This window comes from Cucumis melo, chromosome 11, assembly GCF_025177605.1.
Source record: "Cucumis melo cultivar AY chromosome 11, USDA_Cmelo_AY_1.0, whole genome shotgun sequence".
NCBI classification, from domain to species: domain Eukaryota; kingdom Viridiplantae; phylum Streptophyta; class Magnoliopsida; order Cucurbitales; family Cucurbitaceae; genus Cucumis; species Cucumis melo.
This window is the reverse complement of record NC_066867.1, coordinates 2,911,739-2,936,754: the sequence shown is the minus strand read 5'-3', so window position 1 is coordinate 2,936,754 and position 25,016 is coordinate 2,911,739. Positions and strand designations below refer to the sequence as shown.

Genomic DNA, 25,016 nt, shown 5'->3' with positions numbered 1-25,016 from the left:
CATTGTAATTCTGAAAATGAACTCTTAGAATTCTTAGAACTACTTTCATTTTTTCTCATTGTTTCTATAAAAAAAAAAGAATTCTTAGAATTTCTACATTGGAAAGAACACCTCCATCGAATGTTGAAGTTTATATGCAATTCTTTCTAGCCGAACAGAAAACATAATCTATTACAAGCTATTTTATGAGCTTGTTGATGTACGTGGAGCAATGGTGCTATATGGTTGCAGATAGGGTAGGGGATTTTGGGGTTTTGTGCTTGGATACCTTGTAAAAAATACTATTTTATTGAAACATAGGTATTTTCCTTTACATAATTACAAGAGTCTTGCTTAAATCTTTTACTTCTAAACTGTAATGCTTTTATTTCATCAGTGTAATCTTTTTGTAACTTTGGGATATGATGAGGATGCTATGGTTGTGTCAGCCTAGTTGAAATAGCTTGGTGCATCTGTTGATCTTCGTCTTCTAGTTTTTGTGGGTTATTATATCTTATTGTATTTTGAGCAATAGTCTCTTTTCATTTTATTAATGAAAATGTCTCATTTCTGTTAAAAAATAGTCTTACTTAAATAGAAGAAAGACCTAAAAAAGAAAAGGTAAGAATCCTATTGTAATAATCACTTTCTAATTACTTCACATATTAGTATTAACAAAAATTCAGGGATAAATCAGTAGCAGGTCTATATGTCGGCTTCATAATACAATAAAAATAATTTGAAAAAAAATTCTTCATAATGCAATAAAAATAATTTGAAAAAAAAAAAAGTATAGGGCTTGAACCTAGGTCTAGAGAGGGCTAAAAATTTTGTCCTCTTGGCCTAGGGTAAATCCGCCTTTGGATAAATCAATAGAGTTTTAATTGGTTTCTTAAGGAGAGTTAGGTTTTTCTTTTGATTATTTTTCTGGTTTGTTGTGTGAAATTCGAAACCAAGAGATACAGGAGGAGTTCTAGAGGGGTGGGGATCTCTTTAGGAGGTTTGAGCTATGACTAGGTTCAAGTGTTTGTGATTAGTACCCATTTTTGGACTCATCCTGTGTTATTATTGACAACTTCAGTCTGTTTTACTTCGTTTTTTGCCTGATTTTTTATTGCCCGCGAGTATCCACCTTACATTTCATTTCCTTTATGAGTATGGTTTCTTTATGTCCGCTAGCACTATATATACCTACGTTATATCACCTCGTCACTTATCCTTTATTATTTTAGATTTAGTCTTTCTCAATTGCCATGCAGTTGTTCTCTATCTTATGTATTGATTAATTTCAATAGGTTTGACTTTCTAGATAAGTCTGTGGGCATATCATCCTTGTTTGAGATTAATAGCAGTACCTTGGTAGATCATATCCCAGAGATTGTTGAAACTCAACAGCCATTACCTGTTCCTAGAATGGAAGGAATGTTGATTCCCTGTAAAACACGTGGACGTGTATTGAAAGTGGTTGGTGAAAATACTGTTCTAGTACGTTGGGAGGTAAACAAATGAATTAATATTATTCTTCTACTTGTATTGGTTTATCTATTTGGTGTTTTTGGTCTTTATTGCCAACAAAAATTTCACAGCTGTAATAAAATTATAAATGGCTATTTCAATAATGTTTAGAGTAAATGATCAAAAAGACTTTAGGCTTGGTTTAAGTTCACGGCATTGGTGAGCTTCATAGATACTAGGTTTTCTCTACTACCACTCCTAGTTATAACTTGACAAAAATTTCCAGTTAAAGTACATCCAGTTCAAAAAGAGAACGTCTATCAGGATGGGATTCAGTTTTTGGTGTCAAAAATATCTTTTGGAGGACACAAAGGTTGTCACCGTCTGTTGCTTGAAGTTTCTTCCTCATACACAAGGTCAGCTTTGGCGTCCAAATATTCCTCGTTCATTTCATGGACGGGAAGGGTTCTTCCAGAGGGTATTTGTTTTTTTTAGAAATGGAAACATGCCTCTTCATTAAAATTAAAAGAGAGATTAACGGTCAAAGCACAAGAGAATTATACAGAGCACAAAAGGGCTAAAATAGTTGCAAACAATAACCAATAGAAAGTAAGCAATAACGAGCTAATCAAAATCCTCGACGGAACAACAATTGGAATCTAGATTGTAAACTAGGTGCATAGTAATTAAAACAAATTGTCAAAAGGAATCCAAAGACAGCTGACATGTTGCTCACCATAAGCTTCGAGATGAGTGAAGAGGGAACGCTAAGAGGAGAATAACCATCCTTGCGGAATCTTCACAACAATGAAAGCACAAACTGCTAAAACTGCTAAAATAATAATAATTGTTCCATCGGTTGGAAACAATTCTTGAGCCCAACTTTTACATTGAATCTAGGGAGGAGACTTGAGTCCCAATCCTTTTATCAGCAACCTTGAAACTGCACAATGTAACCAATTACTGAACCAAAAAGTGACTAAAATCAGATCTCAAACGAAAACTAGTTTGCATTCTTCTACTATCGACTTTAAATGGGCTGGAGTTTTGGAATGCTTAGAGTGAGGGGTTTCCGGAGGTCTGATTTCCAATTCCTCTTCATTCTGAAACAAATCATTGAGATCAGTTGAAACAAATCATTGAGTTCAGTTTCTAAGGGGTCCTTCAAAGAATGATCCTCTAACCCATTTAGCTTCTCCAAATGATCGTCTTTGACACTGCACACACTAAAAGGAGAATCAAAATCTGAATCACATTACTTTTTGGATGGAAGGCTCAGAGTTTGGCAAGGGGACCCTCTCAAAACTCCTACTTCCGAGGAAGGCAAAGAAAAAACAGAATATTTAAAATGTGGATGGCAAGATCTTTGAGGGACTGATCCGGTTGAAAGAGAAGGAACTTGTCGAGAGGAGTGATCCATTGAGGGCGTTTGTTGAAAGGATTCCCTGGAGTTCACACCTATAAAATTTTCCAGGAGAATGATGATTACAAGGATTAGACATTTTACGGGATATTTCATTATTTCGAGAAAGAGACTTGTCTTTGTTTCAGAAAAAAAAGAGGGTTAGATATTTGTTTCAATTGTTCCTTCAAAACCTTCCATAGGTGAATTGTCTTGTTGGAATTTCATTCTTCTTGGTTTCCGAAGTTGAAGAACTAGCTTGAGAATTGCTTGTTAAGAGGTCCATTGTGTTCCTTCTTTGGACAACGTATTGGTTCTCCCAAGTAGTTTTTTGGTAAGTTTGAAGAGGTTTTGGCACATGCTCTTCAAAGTTCAAACTTAGAGGCTAAAGTTATCACATTCGCAAGCTAAGCCAATGCACGTAGATTAACAACTTTCTCTATGTCCTCACATATACTCTTGACAAATCTTGAAATGTTCTACTGCTTTTTGCCCCTAATCGGTGAAATTCTTATGTGTAATCTAAGATGGAGTTATTCCCTTGATAGCAATTTTTCTCTTGAAACAACAAGTTTCTTAGTGATAATAATCCAAGATGGAGTGATATTGACTATCGTGGATTAGTTGGTAATTAACCGGTAGAAATGTTTTTGCATCAATTGGAGCATCTTTTTTTTTGAAACGGAGACAAGCCTCTTAAATTATTATTATTTTTTTTTGGAAAGAAGACGAGCTTCTTTATTATTAATAAACTCTAAGTACAAGAGACTTATACAGTGGGAATAATAAAGAGAGAGAGAGGATCATTAGGTGCACTCAGACATCTCAACTAGGTTGGCATCCCTATAACTCCCTCATCATATCCAAAATACAAGAACAATACTAAGGTCATGAAAAGACCAAAGTAAACACAAAAAATAACAATATAAGCCACCTACGGTAGACAGAAGCAAGGCTAAAAAGTAATAACTTAACGGTAGAAATACATATTAAAGCCTGTCAAAACTACAAAAGTACATATTCTGAACTAGCAATCAGGGGAAACTGCATTGAATCTCTTCATATGAAGGCAATCCAATTGAGGTAGATATCCTGTATGGAGTGATCTTTGAATTATGCATTTGAAGAACACCAAGCTGCTGCGTTTGTTTTAGAATTGTCTACAATGTCAACTCAATCCCTTATTTTATCATGGAAGATATGTTGGTTACATTCAAGCCAAATTTCAGCTAGAAGTGCTTCTATCAAATTAACCCAAATGAGAAAAGGTTTTTTTTTGTTAAATAAGGCCCCCTCAATAATTGGAACACATTGGCGCTTAACGAATCATCAAAGACCCTAGCTGTTTTGAGCATAGAAAATATGCTAAACCAACAATTAGATGAGAAGGGACAGAAAATGAATGTGTATTAGGAGCTCAGGGTTTTTCAAGCAAAGGGGGTATACTGAAAGGCAGTGAGCACATATTGGGAAATTTCATTTGCATAGTCTCAGAACAGTTTAGAAAACCCACTACCATAATCCAAATCAGGACATTTGTTCTCCTTGGACTGCTGGAATAAGCTAATGAAAGAGAATGGGCAGTATTTTCCTCGAGCAAAACGGGTACTTGATCATCTAAAATCTGGGCTTTTAAAGAACGCTTTGCCATAATCTTTTTTGATTTTTTCTTCTACATAAAATACTTTGGAAATGGCTTGAGGTAATGTGGGAAGATCTTTGTAAAATTCTTTTTTTTCCAAATTTCCTCTAGAGCCTGACTTTGACGAGGAAAAAGATAAGAAGAGGAGATGGGAGCTGAAGATGAAAGGGTTGAAAGGAGGAGCAACCGTTGATTTTTTTTTTTTTGGAAAATAGCAACTGGAATAATTTTAGCTTTTAACTTTTTGTTCATAGGATTGGAGGAAAGAGGATCACCAAAAAGAGGGTTGCTGGCTAGTAGAGGGGACTTTCCTGCTATAAAAGAAGACACAACTGGATTTTTCTCTTTCTTCATTAAAAGTCTCTTCAACATCCTCTTTCTTGTTTCCTTTCAAAACAAATTTTCTTATTCTCTCTCCTTCTTAAGTGTGGCTCTTCGAATCCAACTGAGTTCACACTACTTTTCTTGGAGTCCAAATTTATTAACAAGTCGCTTCTGGGGAGGTAATAGGCGCCGACGCTGGCAAGGCTAAAATTTGGCGAGCTCCTTGTTTTAAAGTTTTTAAAGGATTTCTTGTATATGAAGGAATTATTTGGATTGATCTTAGATATTCCACCCCCTTCAGGAAGAATGCATCATCAACAACTCTTTCATCTTTTAAAGCCTTGTTTAATCTCAGCAAGTCAAATGGGTTTGAAAAATCTTCAAAATGATAAACGACCCTTGGTTAATGGAGGAGGCTCAATCTATTCAAAATCACCAAAGTGTAAGAAAAAATTCCCTCAGTTAAAGTCTGTTATTTCTAATGTAGCTCGTAAGGAGGTATCAAACCTAGTTGAGATGCCCGAGTCCGCCTGCTGATCTTTCCCCCCATTGCTCTTTGTATAACCCTTATGTACATTGAACTTTTGTCTCTCTATGTTTCAATATTAATAATAGTGAGACTCGTTTCCTTTAAAAAAAATGTACCTGGTACAAAATCACATTGGTTTCTTTTTACTTGAATCTTTGCTTCGCTAACATTTAGAAGGTTAAGCGTTTCAGAAGCAATATTTTTCCAAAACATCTTATTGCTCCAATAATCAAGAGGGATATTTTTTATTTTAATCCATCCTTCATAGCCTTCAATAACAGATGGTCTGCTATGTTTACTTTTGCTCTATTTCTTAAATTGTAAATGAAAAGAACCAATTACTTGCCATAACTCTTCTTTCCCAACGAACTCATCTAGAGATCCTTTAGCCAATTTAATCAAAGCATTCTTTGCAAACAATGGATTAATAATTATTTTTGATTGAAAAAGATCCTCCAAGGTTTTTCTAATTTCCTTCCAATCATCAAGCGCAAAAAATCTTGAAATAATCCATAGATTATCGAAGTTTTCTTTTAAAACTTCTAAATTTTTAATGACCCAGTGCTGAGTTGCACTCTTAAATTCTGAGGTCAGAACAGGGGAAGAATTGCTCCGTTTTACTAATTCTTGAACAGATAGTCCATTAAGCATTGCCTTTTCTGCATAACTTGCTCTTAATGACTCAGAAGGAGGCTGTAAGGAGGTCTGGAGATGATTTCTGTACCAAATCGAATAATTGTTGTGAAAGGATTTCCAACCCTATCGAGAGACACCAAAATAAATATTGGCGAAGGATATATTTTTGTTCCTTTTCCAAGCTACACACCTCATAATCCAACCTTATTTTGACCTAATTTTTAAGAGCCTTATACTTTCAAAATCATCAAAACCTTTTGAAGAAGAAAACCATTCTCAAGGCCACACAAGAATTCATAAATTTCCTTTAACCATCTGAATTGAGTGTTTGATGCTGATAAGATCTTCCCAGCTTCCACATCTTCTATATAGAAGTTATCTTTGTCGAACCAAATAGAGTAAAGGGTGTTCACTACTTTGCATCTTTCTACTTCCGTTTCACCAAAACTAGACTGCCGTTGAAACAGGGATGGATAAGAAGAATCAGGCTCTAGGAAACTTACCGGAGAAGAAGGATGAGAAATGTTGGTGGAGAAAAAGGGGGCCGAAGTGTAGTTAGGGACGAAAGGAAGGAGAGAGGAGAGAGGAGGGTGGAGAGAGTCTTTTCTTAAGAATTTTTTGTTCTTTTTAATTGGAGCATCTTTGGTCATTAATTGGTTGGTTGTTCAAGAGCTGCAGTTCAACTTTTTTTTTACAGAGACAAACTTCTCTATTAATAATAAGAACTCAAAGTGCAAGAGAGTTATACGAAGAGGGGGAATAAACAAGTTGTAAATTTGTAATCGATGGAGTTCTAGAGGGATCGGGAGGTGCACCCGGACATCTCAACTAGGTTGACACCCCCTTAGTGCTAAGCATCATATCCTAAGAAAACATTAAGGCAAAAATTTGACGGAGGAGCAATAATAATAAACGTCCAGCCTATTACAAGGGTCTAGAAAAACAGGAAAAACACGACCACAAAATACAAAAAAGGACCCAATAAAACAATCTCAAAGTTAAAAACCTCCGAAAGGCCGATCCTTCAAAACTTCAAGGCTTCAAACTGAGAAATCTGCAATTTTGTGGATTTGGTGCAGCAATGGTTAGTCTTGATTGAGAAAAACATTCGAGTTGAGGCAAATATCTTGAATAGAATAATTAACGAACTCCTTTTTTAAGTAACACCAAGCTGCAGCATTAAGATTTACTGCATGCATAATTCTGTCTTTTGCTTGCTTTATCATGGAAGATACATTGGTTTTGCTCGAACCAGAATTCTCAAAGTAAAGCTTTTGGCAAATTTTCCCATATGGTGCGAGGTGTTTTGGGTAAATTCGGACCTGACAGCAGCTGAACCTCACTAACACTTAGTGAACTATCAAAATTCCAAACTAAATTGAACAAGGAGAAAATCCTTTCCCAGCCAAAGGAAGAGACGAGACAGTACAAGAAAATGTGATGAAGGTTTTCGCTAGCCTTCAAGCAAAGAGGACAGATCGAAGAAGAGAGACATTTATTGGGAAATTTCTTTTGCAAAACTTCTGAACTATTTAGGAACTCGAAGACCATAATCCAAATCAAAATGCTAATTCTCCGAGAGCTGCCTGATTTCCGAATTGCTGAAAAAAGACGCATATCCATCGGAGAGGTAGTTTTTAGGTGAGCCGAAAGAGACTTAATGGAAAACCATCCATGAGACTCAATGGACCATGATCTAAAGTCATAAGAGTTAACCACTTTTTTCAGTTGGGAGGAGGGATAGAAGTGATTGAAATTTTGCAATCTCTTCATCTTTCAAACTTTTTCTAAAGGCCAATGACCAAGATGAAGTATCATGGTCTCAGTGTGCTTCTAGTGAAACCGGTGGGCAAAAGAGCAATTCTAAAGAGCCTAGGAAACTGCTCCTTGATAGGGGTGTTACCAACCCAAGGATATGTCCAAAAACCAACTCTAAGACCGTTACCAAGACTAAATGAGGGTAATGAGTTAACCGACCTCCAAACTCTAGCAATGTTGACCCAAGAGCTTCTTAGGCTATTAATGAACTTCCTTTTAGTGAACCAATCAAAAGCCTCCTTACCGTGAATGCTTCTAATTACTTGTCCCCAAGGAGCTGACTTTTCTTTCGAGTATCTCCAACCCCATTTAGCAAGCAAAGCAGTGTTACGAATTTTAATTCCTCTTAGGCCATGACCCCCCATCTTTTAGATGAGATGAAACCTTGTGGAGTCCCGCCTTTTTTTATTAAAGATTCTACATTCTTTATTCGGTCCAAAATCTTCTCAACATCCGTTCTCCTGTTGAAGCTTGATCTGAAGGCATAAGTCTGGCCATTTGGGTTTTGGTTTTATGCTAAAAAAGATTATTCCTAGACGAGCTTGCTCAAAGATTTTATAGTGTCACATTTCTCAAGGTTAATGTGGATGAACCGTAGTTGGTGGCAAATAAAGGGGGGGGGGGGGGTGAGGCAATGCCTACTTTTATATTATTGAAAGTGGGTAGAAACCATCTTGGGTTGGGTTGGCCTAGGGATAAAAAAGGTGACATAGTCTTAATACATGGCTATGAGGTCCAAGGTTCAATCCATGATGTCCAACTACTTGAAATTAATTTCCTAGTGGTTTTCTTGACATCTAAATGTTGTAGGATTAGGCGGGTTGTCTGATGAGATCAGAGAGGTGCATGTAAGTTGGACCTTAATTGGTGGAGAGCCATTGTTTTTTATTTTTTGATAAGGAGACAAGCTTCTTTGTTAACAATAATAATTAAATTACAAAAGAGTTTTACAGTGAAAATAATAGAGAAGCCTAAAAAAGAGAGAGAGGATCAGTAGGTGCATCCAGACATCTTAACTAGGTTGACACCCCTATAGCACCATCGTCATATTTGAAATAAAACGAACGATATTAAGGTCATGCTAATATGACAACCATTGTTTATTAAGACTAAAAATTTCAGTAGTTGTGTGTCCTAGCATGTCCTTCACGTTCCCAAAGTGTTGGAAAATAGAAAAGTAGTAATAAATTATCAATTCACATTATTTTGCATGCTGTAGGGTCAGGTGGATAGGGTCAGGTGGATTGTGACTTTTTAAAGAATCTTTCCATTTATATTTTTGAACTCTGTTATCATTTTCATATTGTTTTTTTATTTTCTGACATACATTATTGTTTACAGTATAAGTTACCAGGGATGCTCATGTTGCTCATGCGTTTGGCCCAAGGGATGTATTTGAATAACGATGAACAAGTTGCTATACTTGACTTGTTGAGTCGGATGATTTCCTTTAATACGGTATTTTGTTTGACTTGTTGCTCATGCTTTGGGTTTTAACGTTTCTGTATTTACTATTGGGCTCACCTCTGTTGACTGTTTTTTTGAATGAAAACATATCTTTTCGTTGAAATATTGAAATGAGATTAATATTGATTATACGAAAAATAAGCTATCAACAACTTGCCAATTTAGGATTAGAATATCAAACTAGACCCAAATATCAAATAAAAGGAGACTAGAGAGGATAAAAACGTGACATGAAATCTACAAGAGGACCAAGATCATGCAATAGGAATGCAACTGTTTCATCAATTAATCTATGACCGTCTTCTGAACATTGAAATCAAAATCTACAAGATGATCAAAATTGTGCAATAGGAATGCAACTGTTTCATCATCATCAAGAGCTCGGTCATCACTTTCAGCATATGCAACTCACTTCTCTATCCATCTTTGTCAACAAACGAATGAAAAGAACACCCATTCCTGATCTTCATTGCTTTTCTGAGAAGCTCAATCTATTTAACAACAATGGCTATGTGTAGACAGTAATCAAATCCAATTCCACTGGCTGGGATAAGAATTCAAATGGTAGGAAAACCACTGACATCTTCACCAATTTCGACAGGCTTGGGATAAAGCCTATGAAACATATCATTCACCAGCGACAAAAACAAAACAACATCTACTTCTTAGCAAATCCGAAGTTCTCATAAATACTACCTCTAAGTCATGATGCGAGTACATCATTGAGGACACACCATCATATCTGAACCCTTCAGACTTATATTGCTCTAGCCATCATCTTGCACTTCATAGTAGAAACCTTGAGTACGCTTAGCTATGTGTTTTATATGCATCACAAAAGTTACAACATAGCCAGAAGCACTCAAACGTCTCCCTCATGCCTCAAAGCATCCCATAAGGAACCACCAACAATTCAAAACATTCAGCTGAGTCCAGAAAATGATGTACCAAATGCAAAATAAGACGCATGACAATGCAATCAGACTTCCCCCTCAATTTCAAAATGGTAGAACAACAAACAACTTGAGTTTGCAACGAAAAACTTTCGAATCAAATCAGCAGATCTAGATTGGAAACAAAGAAAACGCATGAAGAATGCTTGGGAGTATGAAGAACTTCTAGGCTGAAAATAGAAATCCACGAAGAACGAAACCAAGAACTTCTGGATCGGAAACAAAGATCCTCATTGAGAGATCTAAAACGAAACCTACTAAGAATGACACAAAAACTTTTGAGCTGCTAACAAAGATCCTGATAGAGAGATCTAAAACAAAATCTAGAAGATCATTTTGGGGATTTGCGCGAGATATAAATAATTTTTGAAAAGGAAACATTCTGTTTTTGATATAGTAGGAATAGGGCATTATGGTCAAATCTTTAATTTATAAGGATTAAGATTAGTTTCTTGGTTTATTAGAATTAGAATTAGTTTCTTTTATTATTTAGATTAGGATTGAGTTTCTTTTATTAATTAGGATTAGGATTAGTTTACTTTTGTTAAGTTTCTTTTATTAATTAGGATGATTAGGATTAGTTTACTTTTTCTATAAATAGATTAGTTGTCTCCTTGTATCTACAACTTTTAAAAACGTTAATATAATTCTCTCATTTGAGTTACATCAAATGGATTTGACTATAATACCGTATTCCTATTACATCATTTTTATTAATATATTAATATGGAGAAAAAAGCTCAAATTACAAGAGGATTATGCAACGAGCAAAGGAACTAAGGATCAGGAGGTGCACCTAGACATCTCAATTAGGTTGTCACCCTCTCAGTACTCTCATCATATCCAAAACAAACTAAGATTCAAAGATAACATGTCCACAATCTAGTCCAATCATACAAATCAAAATTACAAAAAGAGAAATACACATAGCCATCTAACTGAAGGAAAGACGCCCAATTTAGGCTTATATCTAGTACTTAGTAACGCATGAACTTCTTAGAGAAAGAGCACCAAGTAGAAGCTGAATTTTTTGCTGACTCACAAGGGTTCCTCCATTGAAAAGCTTTGCTCTGAAAAATTCTTTGATTCCGTTCCAGCCCCAATTCCAACGGTATTGCTTTTATCACATTAATCCAAATAAAATTAGAAGCAGATTTTAAGGAAGGACCCATGAGAAGTTGCAGCCCGTTTTCTTTAAAAGAACTTCCAAAAGCCCAACTGATTTTAACCTCTGCAAATAAACTGTACCAGCATGAAGATGAGTAAGGACAATCAAAGAAGAGGTGCTGTGAAGACTCGTTTTCTGCCAGACATGAAGAGCAGATTGAGGGGGACAAACACTGATTAGGCAGCTTCCTTTGAAGCGTTTCCGAACTATTTCGACTTCCACCAACATTATCCATTATCCATAAAAGGATGCTGACTCAACGTGGGCTTTTGGATTTCCTTAGTGCTTTTTCCAGCTCTTTATCCAAAGGACAAGAGAATCGAAGAGGTTTAACCAACAAATTAACTGAAAATTTTCCACTGGGGTCCAAAAACCATGATCTCCTATCGTTTCTGTCTCTTACCTTCCTACGGAATAAAATGCTCATAGATTCTGAAAAAATTGTTAATCTCTTCATCTTTCAAAGCTCTCCTAAACAGTAAAGCCCAAGATTTTATCATGGACTCTCAATGATCTTCTATCGAGCCTTTCGGCGATAAAGCAATTCTAAAAAGTTTCGAAAATTGCAGTTTTAAAACAACCTTTTCGATCCAATGTCCCCATTTATGCGAGATAGAAATAAATGCCGAACAAACTAAATTATATCTCAAACTCCCACTTCAAATGTTAGAGCCAAATAAGCAATCGATCATAAAATAACAAATAATAATGCAAAGGGAAAAATAAGAACGACACCGAAAATTATACTGGTTCTCCCCAAATTCGGGACTTCTATGATGGAAATTGAAAGAAATCCTCAAACTAACTCCTAAAAATCTTTCCCAAGTAGCCCAACAAAAGCTATTTGAATCCAGTACTACAACTTGGTTTCTTGAAATAAAATAGAGAAACCTTGAACCCAAATAGAAAAATACACTGTATTTTACTTACAGTCACTCTAAAATACCGAAGAAGAAAACATCAACGCTCTCGTTCTGAGTCTTCCTCTGCGGCAAAATAGCTCACGACCCACTTCTATAAATTTTCTTCTTATATATACATTGTCCACCGCAACTTTCTTGTTGAATTAAATCAAACCTCAAACCGATTTCTTCTTTCAAGAAAATGCCTCTGGAATGAACCAATTAAAGGCGTTCTTGTGTGTTAAAAGTAAAAAAGGAGATGAGCTTTCCAACTCAAATGGGCCCAATTGCCTTGAAATTTTCCACCACCACTCCTTTAAGTATTTCCAAGGTGGCCTCCAAATTAACCAATAAAAATAATCTTATGGGTTAAGTAAAAGGAATTTGGGTTTTGAAGTTTTGCCCCCAAATTTCCTAACATTTCATGGAAATCATAGAGGTGGGGGCTCAACGGTAAAATAATGAGAAGCAAGCTACCCACCATTTTGGTCTTAATTTGGTGTGTAACTTACTTTCTTTTTTATGGGTCATATTTTTTTTACTTCCCTATGGAAGTTTATTCTTTTTGTTGGGGCTTGATTCCTTCATTTTTTTTAATTTTCATGTCACCGATAAAAGAAATAATGTCTCTTTAAGCAAAACATTCATCGATATAAAATGACAATATGAAAAGAAAAGGCAAGAGGCATACTTAAAGACTGGATTATTTTTAATTGCAGTTGCTTTTTGAGATTATTTTTGCTTCGTTTTTTATGTAGGCATATTTATTTTTTTTAAGTTAGATTTCTTGCTCGTTTTTGTGTATGAACATGAACATGAGCTATTTGATGTTCGATCACTTATCCCAACTAACATACAATAGTTATTAAAAGCCTGGGATGTAAATTCACCAGAATTATCAAGATGGATCGACTTAATTGTATAATTAGGAAATTGTGCTCTTAACTTAATTATTTGAGAGTAACCTTGCAAAGGTTAAGTTTCGTTGATAATAAGCACACGTGTGACCATTTGCTGGATGTGTCTATTAATACCATGAAATACTTAAACGGTCCACTTGGTGAGCTAATAGGTCCACATATATCACCATGAATTCATTCTAAAAATGTAGGTAATTCAATTCCCACTTTAGCCAGTGATAGTTTAATTATTAATTTGCTTTGAGAGCAAGCATCACATAATAATTCATTAGATTGAAAAATCTTCTAGCTCTTCAAGGGATGTTCATGGGAATTTTCAATAATTGTTCTCGTCATTATAGACCCCCGATGACCTAATATGTCATGTCAAATAACAAATATCTTTGGATTCATGGACTTTAGGTTCATCGTTGTATATATTTCAATTACTCGTATATGAGTATAGTATAATCCAGATGATAAAGCAGACAACTTTTCCTTTATACGTTTTTTCATTTGAGATAGTAGATATAATATAAAGATATTCTATCTCATTCTTTCTTTCAGTCACAAGATAACCGTTGCAATGTATGTCTTTAAAACTCTGTAGATTTCTCTTTGATTGACTAGAGAACGGTGATATCAATTGTGGATTTTGTTCCTCTAGGAAATATAATATTTGATTTTCCAAATCTTTCAATCAGGTTTTGCAAACCTGATATTTTATTGAATTTTGCTTCCACATTTGTCAGTTTGGAAAAATATTTTTTACCTGGTAGTATTGTGTGCATGGTTGCATTGTCTGCTTGACATATATCTTTATTGTTTGTTTTTGAATTATTCAGCATAAGAACTATATATGCTTCTTCATTAAACAAAATATTACAACGAGAGAAATGAAACTTACACCATAAAAAAAAGATAAAAATGAGAGATTAAAAAACATTAATTATGATATAGTCACAAAGAAACACTTGCTATTTTTCCAAATATGCCAATTTTCTCTTCAATTCGTTTTGTTAACCGTTAGAACGTCATATATAGGCTGTCTGTTTTACTTTGATTGGTGGTACAAGCATTTCGAATCCTCAAGTTTCAGACGTAGCTCGTCCGACAGAAAAGAATTTGTGGTGATTTTAAATTCTTTTTATTCTGTTTAAAAGTTTCATTACTTGCTTATTTGTTATCAATTCATATAATTTTTTATTTTTCACCAGGTTGGTTGAGGTCATTTGTGTTCTCGTGAGAAACTTATCTCCTGATTCAAGTAATGCTACAGTGATGGCCATGGGTCTAAATATTTTGTCAAAGATGTTGAAATGGTAATCTTAGAACTTTTAAAGTTGTTTTTCTTTTCACAATGCTGTGAATGTTCACAATATTTTGTCCTGAATTTTTCTATTCGATCTTTTTCTAATACATTTTTGTTCTACTTCTAGTTTCCCTGCTATTGTCACTCCTGTGGCGCTCAAGGCCAATATTTTCAATGTTGCTGGCCACGATGCACTGAGGTGAAGCATTCCTTTGTCTTCTTTATTTTTTATTCTATTTATTTTTCCTTGAAAATATTTATTGTTTTGTTGCTAAGTTGCAGTTTTGGCAACTTGAAAGTTGAAGCTGCTACTTGATTTTTTCTTGAAATGAAAACGAGTCTCTTCATTAGTAGTCAAAATGGGCATAAGCTCAAAGAATAAGAGGATTATACAAGACCTTCTAAAAAACTAGGATTAGCAGTTGCATTCGGGCATCTCGACACCCCTTATTGACCTCAATCATATCTAGAACTACATGAGCAACGGCTCTTTACTAGGTCTCACTAGGTCATGACTATTAAAGAGTTTAAAATAGGGGAAATATAACCAAAACAAAATAGAGAGAACGAATCAGTATGATAAAAACAAAGATCATAATCAATCTGGAAAAATAAATTCACTCCAATTTAAGTTAAGTCCTGGAATGATTTAGCAGCTGAAAAGCTCTGAGAGAGTACACCACGAGGAGGCAGTTCTGTGAGCTATCCATCCATCCAAGGGATTTATCATGGAAGACTCTTTTATTCCTTTCAAACCAAATTTCTGCCAAAATAGTTTTGGCCGCATTTTCCCAAAGTAAATAGTTTCTTTGTTCAAACTGAAACCTTTTAGCAAAAGCATGCATCACGTTTTTTCGAAAAACTGCTCGAAACACCCTACCAGAGCTGCAACTTGAATTATAACGGCTGTCTGAAATTTCAAGAAAGAGTACGGTTTATTTGTTTTTTGTTAGGCTTAGTAATAGAAAATGCATAAGAACCATTTACAAGTGATATTTTACCCGGGTTTTAAATTGTTGTATTAAAATATTGAAAGCAATAAACACGAAATCAAGCTTACGTGGAAACTCGAGAACCGAGAGAAAAACCTCGATGTTTTTAGTTTACTAATTCTAGGGTAAATCCTCCCCAATGGGCTAAGTCCACTAATTGTAACACAACTCCCTCTCAAGTTGGGACGTAAATATCAATGATGCCCAACTTGCTAACATAGAAGTCAAAGTTTGGTTTGAGAAACCCCTTGGTGAGGACATCAGCAACCTGTCGGCTCGATGGGATGTACGGAATGCATATGCTCCTACTGTTAAGTCTTTCTTTGATGAAATGCCGATCAATCTGAACATGTTTAGTTCTATCATGTGGAATTAGGTTGTTAGCAATACTAATAGCGGCTTTATTATCACAAAAGAGCTTCAATGGAGTCTCACATTCCTGATGAAGATAAGACAGGACTTTCTGGAGCTAAATTTCCTCACATATTCCCAAACTTATAGCTCTATATTCGGCCTCAACATTGCTCCTAGCCACAACACTTTGCTTCTTACTCCTCTAAGTTACAAGATTGCCCCAAATAAAGGTACAATAACCGAAAGTAGACTATCTGTCAACAACAGATCCTACCCAGTTCGAGTAAGTATATGCCTCAATGGTTTTTCTGTCTGTCTTTCTAAACATCAACCCTGTACCAGGTGTCGTTTTTAAGTATCTCAGGATTCTTTTGATAGCTTCCATGTGTTCCTCATAGGGAGCTTGGATAAACTGGCTGACAACACTCACAATAAAGGAAATATCAGGACGAGTATGAGATAAGTGATTCAATTTACCAACAAGGCGCTGATATTTATCTTTATCAATTGGAACTTGATCATCAGAGTTTCCTAGTGTACAGTTGAATTCAATAGGAGTGTCAGCAGGATGACATCCGAACATACCTATCTTGGTTAGCAATCCAAGGGTGTATTTTATCTGAGACACAGAGATGCCTTCTTTAGATCAGGTCACCTCTATTTCAAGGAAATATTTCAGATTTCCCAAATCCTTGATTTTAAATTCATTATCCATTCTCTGCTTAAGTTGACTAATTTCTGCCTGATCATCTCTAGACAAAACGATGTCATCCACATAAACTAGCAGAACTGCAATCTTCCTCGTCTTGGAAACTTTTATAAATAAAGTATGATCAGAATGTCCCTGACTTTACCCTTATGACTTGACAAAGGTAGTGAATCTGTCAAACCATGCTCTAGGTGACTGTTTCAGACCATATAAGGATTTATGGAGTTTACAAACCTGTTGACCAAACTGGGCTTCAAAGCTAGGCGGGGGGCTCATGTAGACCTCATCTACTAGACCTCCATTCAAAAAAGCATTTTTAAAATCCAATTGATTTAGAGGCCAATCTTTGTTTACAGCAACAGAAAGATCTTTGACAGTATTCAACTTAGCAACAGGAGAAAAGTTTTTGAATAAGCAATACCATAGGTCTGGGTAAACCCATTTGCACCCCACAACCTTATGTCCCTTGGGTAAAGCACAAATCTCCCAAGTGTTATTCTTTTCAAGTGCTTTCATCTCTTCCATGACAACATTCTTCCATTCAGAACACTCTAAAGCAATGTGAATATTTTTCGGTATAGTGGTAGAGTCAAGGCTAGTAGTAAAGGCTCTGAACTGTGGTTAGAGATTCTCGTATGACACATAATTAGATATGGAGTGCTTTGTACAAGACCTAGAACCTTTTCTGAGTGCAATAGGAAGATCAAGAGAAGGATCATACTTGTCAATTTTCCCTGTATGACCTTGTTCAACTTTATTGTTATAGGTTGTTTTGCCCGAATGCACACATCACAAGATAACGAGGAGACATCTATTTTAGGAAAGAGATAGGGAACAAATATGTCATATAAGTAAAGTTCGGGTGACCCAACCGAAAATGCCACGACATAAAGTCATGTTCAAAAGTGCTAAAATAGAAAGACAGTAAACTAGTCTTAGAGATACTACTATTGGAGGTATCATCATCAAGGATGTAAAGTCCCCTGCTATGTCGGGCAGTGCCAATCATCCTCCCTGAACTCTTGTCTTGAAAGCAAACAGATTCAGGTAAGAAAGTAGCTTTACAGTGCAGCTCACAGGTGATCTTACTGATAGATAACAAATTGGAAGAAAGCTTAGGCACATGCAAAACATTCTGGAGAGAAAAACCGTCAAAGAGAACTATTTGTCCTTTCCCAGCAATCGGGGCTAAAGAGCTATCGGCTATCCGGATTTTCTCATTACTGGCACAAGGGGTATAAAAGACAAAATGCTCTGAAAAACCTGTCAAATGATCTATGGCCCTTGAGTCCAAAATCCAGGGATTCTTCCCATTAACACTAATAAGGCCAAGGGACTAAGACATACCTGACTGAGCTATGGCGCTTAGAGTAGGAGAGTTGGTTTGGCTAGTAGTAGGGCCAGTTGGCTGAGAGGTGCTGGTAGTCTCCCTAACATTATTACACCCTGAGTTCTGTTGCTCATTGGAGGAACATTTATTACCTCTTGGGGGTCGACCGTGGAGTTTCCAACACTGATCCTTGGTATGTCATTGTTTCTTACGGTGCTCACAAAGGAGAATTGGTTTCCCATTATTCTTTTCATTATCATGGGTCAAGGATCAATCACTAAAGGCAGTACAGTTAGTTATATAATTTGAAGGCACATTAGGAAGCAAAATTAATGGGTTCTTGGAATACATCGGTAGATCGGTTGATTTAGACTGTGCCAAGGATGTACCAACTTCAAAAACAGCTCTCTTGTAGGTTTGGTTAATCCCGAGACCAAAAACATATGGCTGTCCGTAACCGGAGGGTGCCGGTGACTTGCCCGCTTCAATCCCCTATCTGTTATGGAGTTGGTCAGCCTCATTCTTATAGAAGGAAGGTTGCTGTAAAGGGTTGAAAGAAAGATTTGCATTGCCGTACGGATTTGACAGTTTTGCAGGTTGCTTTCTGGCAGCGATGGGCGGCGCGTGCGGTGGCGGATGACCGGAAGGGTGAGATGGTTGGACAGGCGACGACACGTAGAATCAAATGGGATGGGCAGTGAGATTAATGGAGGGCGGCGTCTGGGCCCACGCGCCCGACGGAGGCGGTGCGTGAGGTTGTTTTTGGTCGAAAGGTTGGGCGTACGGTGGCGAGGGTTGGCCCATTAGATAGATCGGCGGCATCTGAATCCTTTAGAGTAGTTTTTACATGGTGATGTCAACCCGCGGTGACAGCTTATGTTTTGGTCTGGGTTTGTTCTAAATTTTTCTTTGATGTTTCGTTGTTGCTTCTCTCTAATTCCATATTGAAAGCAATAAACACGAAATCAAGCTTACATGGAAACCCGAGAATTGGGAGAAAAACCACGATGTTTTTAGTTTTATTATTTTCTGATAATCATACAATAGGTACAAGAGGGAATAAATAGAAAAGTACAAAGAGATAAAAAAGGAAATAATATTTAGGGTAAATTTCCCCAATGGTTTAAGCCTACTAATTCTAACAAAAAAACACTTCGTCAGCAAACTTTATTTAAAAAATTAAGAGAAAATAAAAGATTTAGGTAGAATTAAAAAATTAAACTGTTGAGGGAATATACAATTCTTGATACTTGCATGCCATACACAAGTTAGTTATTTTTGTTGTGGTTTATTAAAGGGCTATTTTTAAATATAGCAAAATGAACCAAAATATTTACAAAATATAGCAAAATATTAGTCTGTCCATAATGGAATGTGATATATCAAGATAGACTACTTTTTTTGTCTATTTGTAGAATGATAGAAACAAGTAGTAGTGTATCTTGGTTTATTACAAATAGGTTGTGATAGTTTGCTATATTTGTAAATATCTCTAGAAGTTTTGCCATTTAGAATAATTTCCCTTATCTATTTTTAATCAGAGATGGAGGAATGCCCATTCTCTTTTGGCCACTGTTAATTAACTTCAACTGTATTCTATTTGCACACGGTGATTTCTCCTTTTTCTTTTCTTCTTTCAGTGAGTCATGGCTTCAATTTGGAAAGCTCGCAAAGATGTTGCTTATTGATGTTGAGTACAACGATTCTGACTCCCCACTGTCCATATCATGTAATGTTTAGTTCTAGATTTTAATGTTTTTTGGCTGATACGATTTATTTCACTTTGGCCCTTCATTTTCTTAGCTTTTAAGAATTTTTTTTGAAAATTCTCCATTCTGTACAGTAGAGTTTAATGTTTATAGATATACTTACATAGAAGGCCTAATTTGTGAATGGTAAAATTATAATAAAGGACAAAGGACTGATAAGCTTTTATATTCACAAAAATACTATTGCAGAAGTCTATCTGCTCTTTTATCGCGTGCTTTTAGTTCAATGAATTCAGTGCAAGCACCATTCACTCAAAGTAAAAACTGCTCGTCAACAAAACTTTGCTAGATCAATTGGTGAATTGTTTTGGAATGAAAACATTTCTTAAAGCTGTCTTTTTTTGGGAAATGGAAATTTGCGTCTTTACTATGTGAGAACAAATACAAAAGAGACTTAAAACAGAAATGATTTTTTTTATAAGAAACAGAAAAATCTATATATATATAAATCAGCAAGTACAGGGGATGACCCCGTTCCCCCCACCCCCCCAAAAAAAGAAAAATAAGAAGATATATCTATATGTATACATTCGGCTCAAATGAAATATATCCTTAATTTATCATGGTTTGAGCAAAAGATGTCCTATGATCAGCCTGTAATATCAATTTGTTTTCTGTTAATATTGATTTTCACGAATTGAATCTTCTACAAAAATTCAAACCCACAAATGGAGGAGTGTTAAAAGGGTTGATTTAATTAAATTTACCATAACCCATTAGCTTAAGCTTTTGGGTCAAGTGGTAATTTACCAGTTTTAATGCTCTGGAAATGTTGTGTTGTTGATGTCCTCACTTGCTTCAATGTATGGTGTATACTAGCATGGTCTTATGGTTTTGAACTTCTAAACTTTTCAGTACTGGACTTTACCATGCAACTACTGGAGACTGGATTAGAAAATGATGCTATTGTAGCTCTTGTTGCTTTCTGTCTTCAGTATATTCTAGTTAATCATGAGTATTGGAAGTACAGAGTTAAGCATACTCGTTGGATTGTAACTTTGAAGGTATGCTCTCATTTATAGCAGATGTTTTCTTGGCTTTGTTACTTTGTCAAAGTCTCTAACAGTGCGGACTTATAATTTCTACCTTCAGTTGACTGTATCAATTTTGTTGTTTATTCTAGTAAAATTTGAAGTTTGAATTTTTTTTTTTTTTTTTGTGTGTTTTTGTGTGTGTTTCGTCTTTCACATCTAGTATTTTTTGAACTGATTGCCGTTGGTATCTTCTGTGTTTGGCATGATCCAAACATTTTTCTCAAGGATATTTCTATCGAATTGATAGGGCTGTATTTTTATGCTTATTTCAAGAAAAGAGCCTTATCTTGTAATATCAACACATATATATGTGAGCTTGTGGTTGGAGTGTCCTCTTTTTTATTATTTTTGTTGTAAAAAGTTGACTGGTTGCAACTTTTCAATTTTGAAAAGTTCATGTTTCTTGTTTACAAAAAGAAAAATTTATGTGTCTTAATATAAAAAAAAAAAGAGAAAAAAAAGCATTGGAATGGAATCGTAGTTTACCTGTCTTGTGTTTGTTATAATTGTTTAGGGAAAGGCTTGGCTCAAATATTTGTTCCATTTCTGTTTATTCTGACCGATTACCCATTCTGTTGAAGGTGCTTGAGGTGATGAGGAGATGCATTCTTTTAAGTTCAGGCCCTGGAAAACTGGGGCCACTTGTCCAGAATATGCTTCTTTTTGATTCTTCCATCCATAACACTCTTTTTCGAGTGGTTTGTACGACCAGACAAGCTCTCGAGGTCTGTCTAGCAAATGTAGTATGTGTATATTTTAAGCTTATTTATTTTCTGACGTGGGGTATATTCATCAGAAACTATATATTAGCCGTCTTTCTGAACCAAGGGAGATCGAGGGTTTAGAGAATGCCATCTGTTCTATCCTGGATATTTTTTTCATCATGCTTTCTGCATTTTCAAAGGTATTTCATGATTGCATCATATTTTTTTTTCAAATGTAATTATTTCTGAGAATCTTTGTTACTGTAACCAACCTTTGGGTTCATATAACTTGTTCCATTCTAGTAGTCTTATGCATTGTTAATGAGTATATCAAGTCAAGCAACCTATTATTATTATTATTATTTCTTCTCACAAGAAACAAACCTAAACGTTTGGTGACTCGTAGTTTGTTGGCTTTACGTCTTGGTTAGCTTGTATTCATCTACAGCCATTATAGTCTTGTGTGTTTTTGTTATTTCCTTGTAAATTTTGAATTTTGAAATCTTAATCTCTTTTCATTTTATTGAATTTTTTTGCTGCAACTCAAAAATGGTTGCCATATATGGTTAAAAATCACCGAAAAGTATGTGCCGAAAATAATGTTTTCTTGTATTTCACGAAGGGAGAAGGGTGTTCTTAAATAGAAGAACAACCCTTTACAAAGAAGGGAAAATTAAATTTGGCAAATATAATACAACTAATACACTAAAATATAATACAAAAAAGGAAATAATCAACACTCCCCCTCGAACTGGTTTGAAGATATTAGTCATTGTCAGCCTGTCAATCAATTTGTTGAATTGCCACTTTGGAAGACCTTTAGTTAACACATTTGTAATTTGTTCTGTTGTCGGAAGATAGGACATGCATATTAGTTAACTTATTTGTCATGAGGGACTGGATTGTGGGTAATGGAAATTGGTGCTTTGTTATCACAATAAATGGGCATGGGCATTGTTTGAGTGAATCTCATTTTTTCTAACAATCTTCTTATCCATATACCCTCACAAATACTATGGGCCAAAGCTCTAAATTCTGCTTCTGCACTACTTCTTACAACCACACTCTGTTTTTTACTTTGCCAAGAAACAAGATTTCCTTCAACAAAGGAATAGTATTGAGAAGTGGATCTTCTATCAGTTGTGCTACTTGCCCAAATAGCATAGTGTAAACTTCAACATTGAGATGATCATGTCTTTGAAACCATATGCCTTTTCGTGGAGTACCTTTCAAATATTTTTGGATTCTATAAACTTCATCAAAGTGAGCTGGTCGAGGAGTATGCATGAACTGACTTACCATACTAATTGCAAAAGGCAATGTCGGGACGCGTGTGAGAGAGATATATGAGCCTCCCCACAAGTCTTTGGTACCTTTATCTTTTCTCTGTCTCATTCTTGGTTGCAATCTCCAATTTCAGATTTTGCTAAATGGGAGTTTCTGCTATGATGCAACCAAGTAAACCTATCTTTTAGCATATCAAGAACATACTTCCTTTGGTTGACAAGAATGCAACTTTTGGACCTGGTAAACTCCATGCCTAGGAAATACTTTAAAGTTCCCCAATCTTTGATTTGGAAATCTGATAGACCCTCTAACATATATCAATACAACAGAAAGGGAAAGAAGGAGAAGAGTGGCACGTGTGAGGGTATATGAGTCCATTGTAAATACTAGTATAAATAGTATTTTAGTTTCGGAGGGAGAGTTGGTTAGAATTTGGAAGTATTAGTTGGTTTTCTGTTTCATCCTTGAGAGATAGGATAGCAGAGAGGAATTGCCCTAATCTTGAATTGATGCTTCATCAATTCGATTCTATAGTTTCATTGATTCATGTACTGTGATTCTATCTACAAATATTATCAATGAACTCCATTACTTGAATATCAAGTTCGGGTCCCATCAAAATCATCTGCTAATTTTTTCTTCACAAAAGTCTATCCTGCTCATCATTGCATGTAAGAATGATATCATCAACATAAAACTATCAAAACCACAACCTTGTCATTTCTTGTTGTAGAACATTGTATTTTTTCTTCCTTCCTCCTCCTCCCTTTTCATTTTTTTCTCTTCCCGGTAGCTCCCTCCTCCTTCCTTCCTCCTCACTTTTCGATTTTTTCTCTTTCCGGTAGCTCCACAGTGACTACACCCCAGACTACCAGTGTTAGCCCTGCGGTGAAGACTACCTTCAAACCAATCACTAAAGTTCTGGTGGTGAGTTTTTGTTTTAATTGCACAGAGAAGTTTAGAAGCAAGATTGGAATGGAAGTGGTAAGTTTCAAAGTTCTTCGATCGTATTATCGCATTTGGTCAGAAGACGATAACTTCCTTGTTGAAGATGTGGAAGCTCAAAGAGCTTTATCAGTATCTAAAGCTCAACTGAGCTGGTTCTGGAAGTGTTATTGGAGTTATTAAGAGGTTCAGAAGATTGTTTCTTCCAGAAACAGGGGGAGTTTGACCGGGGAAGACTGAAGTTGTCGAAGTTCAGGGCAAAGGAGGGATGTGTTTTATGTTGTGACCTTTGGCCATTGTCAGGAGGACACTCTTTCATTAATGTGTGTTCGGGAGAAGACAAACAAGGGTGGCTGGCATTTCACAAATTCTGGAGAATTTCCTTTGAAAACATAGTATATAAGTTGGTATACACATAAAATTGCGTTTTAATCCAACACAGGCCAAGAATAAAAGGTGGTTGTGGTTATAGTTAGTCGTTGGAGATTATCGATTGAGTTGCCCACTAAAGGTAGTTGCGTGGAGCTGGTTGTTGCTGAAGGTGGCAGTCAAAGGTTGTTGGAAGTGTTATTGTAACGACCCAACTCCTTATACTGAATCGAAGTCATTACCAATATAGAACAAGTGGTTTAAGTCATGAAAAAATTTCAAAACGAATACGGCTTAAGAAATTTTATTTATAAAATTCAAACAAGGTAGTCATGCAGAAATGTAAAAGCAATCTGAAATCCTACTCGGGCCCTATCTACATAAAAGATGGTAAGTGATGTAAAGTACTCAAATTCAAATGCGAAAATCTGAAATAAGAATAAGCGGAAGCGGTAGTCCCTATGGCCCTCCACGGTCTCACTTCGGGTCGCTCGCCAGCTTGCCCTTGCCCTTGCCCCGTCCTCTACCTGAAAACATAAAACGAAGAGAGTGAGTATAAAAATACTCAGTAAGGGACCCACTACTAGTCCCACTAGGTGCCTGTTAACTTCCTGTTAGAGTCCTAATAACTGGTACCCCATCTCTGGCACGTTCCCGAACACGTGCAATCATGCGCTCCCGTAGGAACGTAACTCTGGTCTTCGGTGCCCCGAGGGACACCTAGGACAGTCGGGATGCGAGGACCCCGTCGAGTCACTCGAGTCATATCTATATCCATGCTAGACTGGCGTCCCGTCGGACCACACAGTCCTCAATAGGTGGTGATCCCGAAGGACACCCATGCAGGTACGACTCTAACAGATCAAGCTAACAGGTACCCTAAGTGCAGTATACATACACATGGCATCAGCATATAACATATCATATAAATCATCTCTGCCCTCTCCGTCTCGACATTCGTCGTATAGCTATAACGGCTCTCGCCACACATAACAGGCTATAGTATAGCCATACCGTCATTTACATCATACTAACAT

General features: G+C 36.1%; 1 protein-coding gene across 4 annotated transcripts in view; it reads left to right on the top strand.

Moving 5' to 3' along the window:
- LOC103497512 (uncharacterized) overlaps window positions 1-25,016 on the top strand; it is a 65,109-nt gene that overhangs the window by 17,376 nt on the left and 22,717 nt on the right. For all 4 annotated transcript variants that reach the window (XM_051079571.1, XM_051079570.1, XM_051079573.1 and 1 more), the window contains 9 exons: window positions 1,275-1,476; window positions 9,127-9,243; window positions 14,219-14,304; window positions 14,392-14,496; window positions 14,614-14,685; window positions 19,512-19,600; window positions 20,496-20,644; window positions 21,256-21,399; window positions 21,471-21,578. In XM_051079571.1, the coding sequence (XP_050935528.1) occupies window positions 1,275-1,476; window positions 9,127-9,243; window positions 14,219-14,304; window positions 14,392-14,496; window positions 14,614-14,685; window positions 19,512-19,600; window positions 20,496-20,644; window positions 21,256-21,399; window positions 21,471-21,578 (1,072 nt within the window). The remainder of the gene's footprint in view (window positions 1-1,274; window positions 1,477-9,126; window positions 9,244-14,218; window positions 14,305-14,391; window positions 14,497-14,613; window positions 14,686-19,511; window positions 19,601-20,495; window positions 20,645-21,255; window positions 21,400-21,470; window positions 21,579-25,016) is intronic.